Source organism: Glycine max, chromosome 19 (genome assembly GCF_000004515.6).
Source record: "Glycine max cultivar Williams 82 chromosome 19, Glycine_max_v4.0, whole genome shotgun sequence".
In the NCBI taxonomy this organism is placed as follows: domain Eukaryota; kingdom Viridiplantae; phylum Streptophyta; class Magnoliopsida; order Fabales; family Fabaceae; genus Glycine; species Glycine max.
In genome coordinates, this window is record NC_038255.2 from 42,172,595 (window position 1) to 42,184,235 (window position 11,641).

Below are 11,641 nucleotides of genomic sequence, written 5' to 3' on the forward strand. Positions count from 1 at the left end.
TTAACTCGTGTGTTTTTCAATTGAATTGGTGACTTAAAACTATCGTAATTAATATTTGAGGCAAATAAATGCTCTACTACAACATTCACAAGAATAGAAAATTAACTGATTTGAATCCAATATTATTTCTGTGACATAGTATTTATTTATTTGTTGTCTAGTTCCAAATGTCTATCCGGTGGATTTGTTTGAACGCATATGAATTTTCGATAGACTTGTTAGAGATATATTAAAGAAGAGGAGAACTGATGTAAATAACAAAAATATACATTTTTATTGATTGCATTCACTTAAATAGATTGAATTAAAAATTGAAAAACAGAAAATAACAACTAACTAATTAAACTTCAACAATTAAGCTTAAGCCACTAAATGACTGGTGCATAACAGTCAAATAATCTAACAGCAAACTCTTTAAAACTTGGTAAATAAATTAAACCTGAAAATAAAAGATAAAAAATCAAGGCTACTGAGGCATGCATTTGCACACATTCCTTTAATCTCTTATATTGCTTAGAGAAAGATATATTTATGATTTTCACAAATGGCGAATTTGGTAGGTGTGTTTGAGTACTTTAAGAAAAATGACGAATTCTTTTGCTTTTCTGGGCAATCAAACCAAGCTGTGACAGGAATGCTTAATCTTTATCGAGCATCTCAAGTGCTATTTCAAGGAGAGAAGATTCTTGAGGATGCCAAGAACTACTCTGCCAAATTTTTAACTAAGAAACGTGAGCTCCCAATGGATCATACCAAACATTTATCTGGAGAGGTGCGTTCCAACTTACCTATATGTTAAAAAAATAATATATGCAAACCTAGCTACGTACTTTATGTGCATGAAGGTATATATTTAGAAAAACAATAAGAAAAAAATCGACAATTTTATGAGGTTAAAGCTATTTATTCTTTTCCTCTCCGGTTCATATTTTTACTGTAGCTCATATAGCATTGTAAAACTAGTGGGTTATGCACTGGACGTGCCATGGTATGCCAGCTAATTACCCAGAGTGAAGACGAGATTTTACCTTGAACATTATGGTGGAAGCAGTGATATTTGGATTGCCAAGACCCTTCACAGGTACCATTCTTTTAATCCCATAATGCTCTAATAAAATAAAATATAATATGAAAAATTGATAAAATAAAATAAAATATAACTATCAGGTTTGTCACATATATGATGGTCAAATGACTACAAAGAAAAGTTTTCGTTTAGGTACTCAATAGTACTCATTCTTCAATCCTCAAACATTCAGTCATACTATCACTTTCAACAAATATAATCATGCATTAAATTAATGTTGGAGAAGTTAGCCTAAAATCACTCCTATATCTTTAGTCAAGTATATATTATATTTATATATACAATAATTTATACTATTTTTTAATTATCTCTCTCTATTACATTATTTTTCTTTCCTTTATTAATTTTTTTACTCTATCTCTTATTTAATAAAAAAGGTTATATATTTTTTATTTCATTTTTAATTTATATAAATTTGAGTTTTTTTATTTTAAATTCTAATTGAAGTGCAAATTTATAGACTAAAAATAAATAAAAAACTTACAGAGAAAAACCTATAGGAACTAAATTGACTTTTAAGTCTTTTTTAAATATCACAGAAGTCGGTAAGCAGATTTCACCATCAAGATATTTTGAGCTGTCTTCTCTCCATATCCAATCATCCTTCACCTCTTTAGATAGATTAAATTAGTATTCTTCTTTAACAGAATGCCCTATGTGAACAGTGGTGTTTATCTCGAGCTTACAAAATTGGATTACAACAACTGTCAAGCAGAGCATTGTGCGGAATGGGAACAAATCCAAAGGTGAGTGTATCCCCCCAGAAAAAACTCCATTATATGCTACTAATTTGACCAAAGCAAAAGTAAAGTTAATTGCAATATTAATTAATTAATTTGCAATGGCATGTATATTAGGTGGTATACTGAAGCAGGACTAGAGGGATTTGGGTTGAGCAAAGAAAGTCTACTATTTGCTTACTTTATAGCAGCAGCCAGCATATTTGAGCCTGTGCATGGGCTAAAACTGCTGCATTGCTTCAGACACTGAGGTTGAGCATAAATGATGAAGAAACTAAGAGTGCTTTTGTAGATTTGTTCAATAACAGAATCTACGGACGAAACTACTCAAACAAGTAATTAAGCATGCCATTAATTCATTGTTTTCCCTATCACACATTTATTGTGCTAGCTTGTTAGAAAATACTAGTTTATGGTAAAATAATAACGGTGATGCAACAAAATCCTGTTAAATGTTTTTTGCAGGCAGTTGAACAAGAGAGAGAGTTCTCCTGGAGATTTTGCTGACAAACCTTGATTACCTTGGGTTACAAATGTTTCGGTGTCATGGTCACGAATTTTCTCATTATTTTGAATCAAGCAGTGAGTGGAAACCCTTCTGAACTTTCTAAATTTCTATGCACTTCTGACAGACACGTTCAAAACAGTTTCAGTTATATGAAATATGTGAAAGTCTTAAATATGGATTGAGTTTTGATAAATTAATGAATTTTATTTTAAATTATTAATAAAAAATTTACATTGAATTTCTAATAAAACAAAAAATTATTTTTGGCCCTTGTTATTTTCTGTTAATCCTTCTAATAACAAGAACATAGTTCATACAAAAAAATTATATGTGACTTCATGTTAAACTCCTTCATCACGTGAAAAGTTATTAGATTCTCAACTTGTTATATTATGTTGAAAATATAGACTAAAAATGGTGATTGAAAATAGTTTTAGAACTATAATCGGTCAAAATTTAGATTAAAGCCTAAAAGTAGAAATCTGAAAAAATTTAAGAGTAAAAAAATAATAAATCTTTTTTTTTTAATCAGTGGCAAGGTTGGCTGTCAAGGTGGGAAAATGAAGGAACCTGCTTTGGAAGAGAACTGAGCTGATTGTGCAAATTATAAATGTAATGGCTGGAAGTCACTAACAGAGTCTGTCACGGGCTCCGTGATTATCAACGCAACAAGGTCAATTATAGAGACTAGAGTGTGGTATTAATTAAACGTTTATTTAATAAAGTTTATTTCATTATAAAGAAGTTGGAACTTATTTTTATATATTTAATTAAGATGTGTAAAAGCTCTTATAGAACTGTTCTGCGATGTATCATGAGGAGAAAGATTCTAGCGACTCGTATGGTGGTTTGTGGTGGTCCACGGTGAATAACTCCGATAGAGCCACGTGCATGGATTTGGATGATCAAGTCAGCATGTGAGCTTAGAGAGTGAGAATAAGGGAAGTTGTGTATACTTGCAAGATCTCCTTGCATATATAAACATTCTTGGCGGAAAAAGTCATTAGGTTTGTTAAGTGTCATGTGGAAGGGTTTGGATTCTTTCCATTTCTTTTTTTTTTCCACTTTTTTATTATTAAGCTTTTTAGAAAATAAATATTACTTCTCATAAAGAATGCATCATTTCCATTTGATTTATTTTTCTAAAAGTTTATAAAAATGGAAGAAATGGAGAGAAAAGGAAATGAAGAGGATCCAATTTCCCATGTGGAGGCCGTATAGCTAGGGCGTATATATGGAGGCTAGTTCGCTTAAGTTCATTATTTGCTTCTGATCCAATATATCTGGGATAAGCGTAGGTGCCAATTATAGCTGTATGAGTACTTTGATTTGAGATAAATAGGAGAAGTTGATGCAACTTCCGTAACAGTTATTTTCAAGTCAATATTGACTTAATTTAGCGCAGTGTTAACCCAGGAGATAAAATGAATACTCCATAACAAGAGCACTTCTAATATGATGCCTAGATTATAAGTTTCAGATCCTGATATATATATATATATATATTTGCAATTATTGTTAGGCACGCACATGATAGTGGCAACGACAACCTGGTACAACCAGAAATACTACTCCTCAATTAGAATCAGACATGGAAGAAATTGTGTAATCGGTGCTCCATAATTCCTCAGATGGAATGCACACCAATGTGAAGAATTCATTCCTCACAGTGGCCAAGGGCTTTTACTATGGCGCATATTGTGACCCAGAGACCATAAACTCCCATGTTGAGAAAGTGCTCTTTCAAAAAGTGATGTAAATCAATAAAAATATGTTTAGAACAAGTGTTACCGTACATATAATGTTATTTTCCCTTTTAGTCTCGTTGGAATACATTAGCTTTAATCATGACTTGATCCAGTTTCAGGTCGACCTCTAGAAAATTTATGAGAATTGAGTAAAAACCTAGTAGATTAAACTTACCTATCAATTAAGAAAGATTATTACTATTTAAGATTCTGTATTGTGCATATATATTTTTTCTAACTACGTAAAGATGACAAGTCAACAATTTAAACTATATGATTGAATTAAGTTTTAATGTGAATCTCTAGTCACATAACATCCCAATAAATTATTCCCTCATTTCCTTATTATAAGCTCTTAATCAGGTACATGTTTCTCCATTAGATTGTTGACTTCTAATTTTCAATTAAAAAATAATAATAAAACGAATAAGTAGACACTATCATTATCTATTTTCTTACAATTTCGGCATGCCGGTTGATTTATGCTAGTTTGGTAATTTCTTTTTCACTTATACCATTTAGGTAAATTTCGTTTCTAAATACACTACGCCGGCAAAAAAAAACAACCTTACTTTTTTAAACAAATCTTTGAAAATTAAAAGCAAAAATATAAAAAATACATTTTTGTAATTATTTATAAAAATAAAATGCAAATACAGAGAAATATTTTCTTAAATTAATGAATACTTTAAAATTTCTCACTAAAACTTTACATTTTATTTGAAATGCTTTGGTTCCTATATACACAATTGTGCAATTTTGTTCCCTCAAAAACATTTATTGCACCATTGGCTCCTAAGTTTTTAATATTTAACAATTTTGATCTATCATTAGTTTGTCATAACTTTTTTTAACAAGTTATTAATATAACATCAAAGTAATGTGTTGACCTGACAAATGACATGATAATCCAATACATATGATGGTGTGACACTAATAATATTAATGTCACAGTAGAAACTAAAATTTCAACCATCAATGTCATGTAACTTATGTGTGAAATAATAAGTTATTTGTCATGCCAGCACGTTAATTAGTGTTATGTTGCCATTTAGATGCTACGCCATTAATTTACATTAAAAAATTGATGATAGATTAACAATAGATCAAGATTGTCTATCTGTTTGTACTGTTTGCCTTGGCCTGGCCACATCTTGTGGTTCAGTCAATGGTTTTGATTATATGTTGATTTTGCCTCTTTAAGAAAAAATGAGTAATAGAATTTGAGGGCCCAAAATCATACTGAAGAATCAAAAGTGAATTTAAGCCTATTTGAAAATGATAGTGGCAAGGCTGGCTGTCAAGTTGGCAAAACAAACGGAACAACTTCGGTAGAGAAGAACTACATCTCAATCCACAGTACCATAGGTTGCTTGTAGTCACTAACAGAGTCTGGCCTGGGCTCCGCAATTATCAAAGCAACAAGGTCAATAATAGATATTAAAGTGTGTATTAATTAAGCGTTTGTTTTATAAAGTTTATTTCATTAAAAACAATGTTACAAGCCTTTTTTATATATTTAAATAAGATGTATGTGTAAAAGCTCTTCTAAAGCCCTTAAATATGATGCCTAGACTAAGTTCCAGATCCTGATTTTTTATATTTCTTGTTAGGCACATGATAGTGGCAACGACAACCTCAGTCCAACCAGCATCACTATCCCTCAAATAGAATCAGACATGCAGGAACTTGTGCAATTGGTGCTCCAAAACTCCTCAGACGGCATGCACTCCAATGTCACGAATTCATTCCTCACAGTGGCCAAGGGCTTCTACTATGGAGCATATTGTAACCCAGAGACCATAAACTCTCATTGAGAAAGTGCTCTTTCAAAAAGTCATGTAAATCAGTATAAATGTTTTGAACAAGCGTCATCGTTCATAATGTTATTTTCCCTTTTAGTCTCGTTGGGATAGGTGCCAAATCGGCAATCATCTTGTTTCTATTACTGGGAATGCAATAAAGATCAAATGAAAAAAGAATCCAGAGTGACAAATTATATGCAGAAATTTCTTATTTGATTTTGAGCTCGTTCCATTGCTTCAAAGTATGATATATTTTTCAAAGTCGTATACTTGCCCCTTCATCTCCAAGAATCTCCCTACTAACTAATAAAACGTTAATAAGACAGAATATTTTAATGAACTCCATTGAGAGAAGGAAATTATATCTCTTAATGAACCCAAATTTTATTTCATCAAAGATATAATTATTTTAGACACAACAAGATCTGTACATATCTTAACACTAACATGTTTAACGAATTATACATAAAAGGGGATTCTAGTAATGTGATAGTGATTAGGATTATTACAATTTAAGATCCAGTAATATGCATATATCTTTAAAGTGACTATGCCTGAGTCTAGCTTTTCTTGTTAGCTAAAATCACCTGTGTGCTATCAACTTGCTTTAATTGAGATTTAAGAGCGTTATAGTATAAAAGTTAAACTCCCTATGAGGATCAAATTTCCATTTTCATAAACTAAACAAATCTAGGTCTTGTCAACCCACTTCAGAAGAAGCATATAATGCCTAAAAGTATATCTTTTTCTGCTTTTCAATTACATGCGCAATAAATAATACCACTTGATCTCAAATGGAATCTGGGTACTCAAAAAAAAAAATATACCCTAGATATTTCATGCATAATAATTAGTATGAGTTCAGAAATTTTCCTCTTCTACAAGTGAGATTAGAACTTTAGAAATCTCAAGACTAAGATGTACGGGTTTTTAGTATAAATCAGAATAGGAAATTATTATAGGGCACATTAGCCTCCTCTATAGAATAAGTCCTCCTCACATCGGATCCTAGATGTTACATTTTTCGTACGTGTGAAAAAGGGGGGAAAAAACGAATGAATCACACGAAATAGTCGATACTCCAAAAAAATGTCAGAGTAAGATAGTTATTAGAAATATGACTAATTTCATATTGCAATCTTGAAGCTCAAGGTATACATCAACATGTTTAAATTAATAATAATGATTCAGCAAACAAAAATTACTCGAAGCACGGAATTGACAAGGGTACAGAATTCATGTCTTAGAGAAGATTCTTAGTTTAACATTATAACTCTACAGGTAAGAAGCCATGTTGAGCTCAATTTCTTCTTTGGCCTGTTTGTCAAATGGTTCCTCACCAAAATATAAATCTAGAATTGACTTACATAGGAGTTTACTCTGGATGCTTCCCACTTCCTGTCCATCAACTACAAGAAATAAGATAAATTAATGTAAAAAATCTTGTTGTAATGTAACAAAGAAAAAATATAAAGCATACGCATTAATAATATAAAGTAACTTAAACACCTAATGCTAGTTGCTAAAGATTTGCATTGTTTAAAGAACATTTATACAGCACACTGTACCAGTTTCACTTTGAAAGGTCCCTCCAAGTTAAACGCTTAACAATGGTCTCCATAGAATAACAACCTTACCACCAAGGTGGCAAGGTGTAATTGCATAAGGTACTAGATACTTCAAACAAAAAATTGAAACCTTTATTTGAGCTATTTATATTAGCTATTTTTAGTAAGGGTAAAAGTGGCCCGATAGGTCAATTACTATCAGATCCTAAAGCTAATTTCTCAAAAGATTCAGTGCAAACTAAAAAGAGAAAACGCATAATCCATTTTTCAACATTACCTGAATTCTGAGACAAAACTCTTTCTCATTATCATATTGTCAGTTGAAGAATATAAAACAGTAGTAGTTGTTTCATTCCACCCATTTCCTTGCTTTAGGAAAGGTATCAATAAAATATGATCATGGATTTGACTTTCTGATTAATACATGAGCTTCATGTAGCCAGTTTGGACTATGGTGTATAAGGGAACACCCCTTAAGTTAGACACAGTTCTAATTGAAGAAAGAAGTAGAGAGAAGAAGAAACATATTCATGAGTTCTCAACTGAATCTTCTGAATCACTATTAAGACCTGATTTTTCCTTGTACAAAAAACACGAAGCAGGAAAAATATTTTTAACTGTATTATAAATTCTGAAACTTGAGATGGAAATGTAGACATGGAGAAAGATGACTTACTTGATGTACGGAGAACATGGCCCTTGTCTCTTGAGAGATGAATTACAGATCCACGGGGAATTTTGAATTCATCTTTAAATTGTGAAGTGAAGCTACATCACAGCATGCCAGTAAAGTAAAATCATAATATGCAACAACAGAAAATTCTCACCCATTTAGATGGAAAAAGTTACATCTCATGAACAGATACTTGGAATAAAATTTCCCATGGTTTATCAAAGCTAATATATCAGTATCAATTATAAAATGCATTTAAGTTTAAAGCATGTTAGAGATATCTTTGAGTTGCCTAGTAATTGGTTGGATGAAAATAGAGGAGAAGGGAGGTATTCTCTTAAAAACAGCTTGTTTGGTTCAAATATTAGGTGGGGAGGTGATGGGGCCAAAATTTCTCCTTTCATATTTTCTCCTCCCCTCTGATATTGGGAGGATTTGGAGGGAAGAGACGGTACTTAAAACTTTTAGGTTATGCTGACTAAATTATCTTTAACTTGAACATTTGAGTTTAACAGCTTTATTTATCTACAGTATGTATATAATGGTAAATTGCTTTATTTCCCCGCCACTCCCTATGCAAACCAAACAAGGTCTCCTTTCCCTCCATTAAAATAACTTACTTCCTTCCTTTGAACCAAACAGTGCGCTAGAGCTAGAAAAGAAAGAAGAAAGAGAAAAGAAAAGGCTTCAAATTTAATACCCACCAAAAGCCAACTTCCCCAATGCTAAAAATGCAACTAAGAGAGTTCTGAAGTGTTACAGTGACATGCACATATATACTTTTTTTGACAAACACTTTTGCAAGTGTGTGAGTGTTTGAAAGTGACGGTTCAGTCTCAGATCGCAATTTCCCGACAAGTTATACACACAAGTAAACATAATAATGTAACGACGAATTCTTAACATATGAAACTGAGATTGCCAGTTGAAGAAACTATTCACCTTTGAAGCAATTCCTTATTATCCGATCCCCCAAACTTTTGCAGCCTGCTTCCCACAGACTCTTCAAATGCACTACGTACAGAACGAATGCTCAATCTCCCATACACAATTTGAAGTCTAATTGTCATGGAAATATCACTTTCCATAAGATCTTCAGTAAACTCCTTACTGCCCTGCAATTCAGACGCAGACAACTTCCCATATTTCTCAGAAAGATGTCTCTTTATGTCCTCATCATCAGCATAAACACCTACAACAAATGACATAAATTTTCTCAATACCATAAAAGTTTGATCTTTCCCCTAATCACTATTTGATAATATACATTCCAAACCAACAATTCCCCTTCCCTTTTGTCCAACCAAGCTGAAAGTAGTTGCAAATTAGCAAACTTTACACTAAAATTAAGTTACAGTAAAACTTTCCAGATACTGCATCCAAAAGGGAATCTACCTAGATTTTTTTTTTGAGTTATCTCCACTTGATAAAACCAAAGTTAAAAGATCCAAAATTATTCTTTAATCGGAAAGTGCGGAGCTAAATTGGGAAAAGATCATTTTTTTGTAATTATTTTTACATTTAAACTAGTGAGGGTTGAGGAAAATAAAATGCCTTACCAAATGCGTATACATCAATGTTCTTCAATCCCAAAATGCTTTTTTTCCGCAAGCCAATTCCGCAGAGTTTCTGAGAACTGTCTAAAACCGAAGGGAACGAAGTTCCGGTTTTTGACTCAACCACGGAAACCCCACTGTCGGCCAAACTCAGTGAACCCCAGAGAGGCATTGATAGGTCAGAAGAGAAGAAGGAATTCAGAGCATTCCGGAGAAAGGAGCGGTCGGAGGAGGAGACGGCCACGACGGCGGCGGAGGCTCCGGCAACGGCGGCGGCGAATGCGGTGAATGGGCGAGGGAATTGAGGCCTTCGGGGCTGAGGAAACGAGAAAGGGAAGCGCAGCATGGACGACATCTTTGCTTCGTTAGTTTCACTATTTCAGAAGCCAAGACATCGCAAGAAGGTAAATTTACTACACTCGTAGACATTAAATAAAGGTGGTAAAAAATATTTTTTTTTCTCCCTCAAAAGTCAAAATATTCTAGAATGTTAGTAGTATTTTTTTTATATAAAAACTTAATAAAACTCTAGTTTCTAGGAGTACCTTTATCCATAAAGACTTGTTTTTAATTCTTCATGTTTCTAAGAAGAACTAAAATCACATGATTTTAGTAAATATAATGATAAGGATTAAAAACATATTAAATTTTTATAAAAATAAAAAACATTTCAAAATATTTTTTAAAAAAAATATAATTTATCGTAAAATAAAAGTAGAAGAAAATTATATAAAAAACAAATATTAAAATTACGTTAAGTAATAAATTTGTTTTAAAAAATGTTTAAGTCAATAATCTTTTTTTCACTGGAATTTAATCTCTTAAATATTAAAAAAAATAGAAAAATATTGGCAATGTAGTTTCTGAAACACTCTCTCTCTAATATATATATATATATATATATATATATATATATATATATATATATATATATATATATATATATATATATATATATATATATACCATTAGTTAAAATTGGTTAGAAATCATAAAAATGATATAATTGATTTTACTCATGAGTTTATTATTTTCAACAAATTTTAACTAATAAAATAAAGTGCATTAGAAAAATGTGTGGTTAACGCTTCTCATTTTGTCCTTTAACTTTTAAAATTATTTTTTTTTATCTTTTTTGTTGAGAGAAATATTGTTTGTATTTCACATTTTTAAAGACCAAAATTACTAGAATTTTAAAACTAAAGAATTAAAACAAAAGTGTTGAAACAATGGAAAATGGATTTTAAATATATATTTATTATTAGGTATTAGAAATAATAATGGATTTAAATAGCTTTATCATTGAGAATTTGAATTTATGCATTCATTAATGAGTTATTTTGCATTTATTTATTATATTTATTAATTTAATTGTTGAAAATAAAAATATCAGACTCAAAATATAAAATAAAACTAACAGTAATAATTTGTAATAATTGATTCATTTATCATTTGCAATTGTATGTTAAGTTTGATAGTTTTAAAAATTATTAATACGTGATTAATATCATTAATATCAATATAATATATATCACAATTTAATGTTTCAGTGTAAACCAGTAGAATTAAGTTGAGCTCTGTTTAACTTGTTAAAAACATGATACTCAAGTTTAAATTATTTATTTAATTCAGTCTAATAAAAAATTGGACTTACCTGTTATGAAATATTAAGCTTCAGGTTGACTTGTTTAGCTCATTTATAAATTAATTATTTTTCTTTTATGAATTTTTTTAAATAATTTTTTAAATTTACAATATAATATTTAATAACTATTTTAATATTATATAATTATATACTACTAGCAAAATGAACTTAACATGTGATAAGTAACGTTAAAAAATATAATAGAAAATATACTAGTTAATTAATTTAACGTTATTTTAAGAGGTAGATATGTTTACATTAAAAATATCATTTATGTAATATATATATATATATATATATATATATATATA

The 11,641-nt window shown here is 30.6% G+C and overlaps 1 protein-coding gene and 1 long non-coding RNA gene across 2 annotated transcripts; one reads left to right on the forward strand and one right to left on the reverse strand.

The window, feature by feature from the left end:
* The first annotated feature begins 1,713 nt into the window (after positions 1-1,713).
* LOC100783657 (uncharacterized) lies at positions 1,714-3,447 on the forward strand. Its single transcript, XR_419992.4, has 4 exons — positions 1,714-1,833; positions 1,945-2,162; positions 2,293-2,409; positions 2,868-3,447. It is a non-coding gene; the product is annotated as an uncharacterized lncRNA (long non-coding RNA).
* A 3,547-nt stretch (positions 3,448-6,994) lies between these two features.
* CHI3B2 (chalcone isomerase) lies at positions 6,995-10,086 on the reverse strand. Its single transcript, NM_001364455.1, has 4 exons — positions 9,689-10,086; positions 9,072-9,321; positions 8,133-8,224; positions 6,995-7,297 (listed from the first exon to the last, which is right to left on the reverse strand). Exons 1-4 carry the CDS (start codon positions 10,038-10,040, stop codon positions 7,164-7,166), a joined length of 828 nt encoding a protein of 275 aa, NP_001351384.1. The 5' UTR covers positions 10,041-10,086; the 3' UTR covers positions 6,995-7,163.
* Between the last annotated feature and the right edge of the window lie 1,555 nt (positions 10,087-11,641).

Excerpts from the sequence above, each read along its gene's own strand:
- CHI3B2 (NM_001364455.1), bottom strand. The coding sequence starts at position 10,040 with ATGTCGTCCATGCTGCGCTTCCCTTTCTCGTTTCCTCAGCCCCGAAGG. Across the intron at positions 8,225-9,071 it reads AATAAGGAATTGCTTCAAAG|CTTCACTTCACAATTTAAAG; the intron begins GTGAATAGTTTC and ends GCTGTGATGTAG. Across the intron at positions 7,298-8,132 it reads CCATGTTCTCCGTACATCAA|TTGATGGACAGGAAGTGGGA; the intron begins GTAAGTCATCTT and ends TATTTCTTGTAG.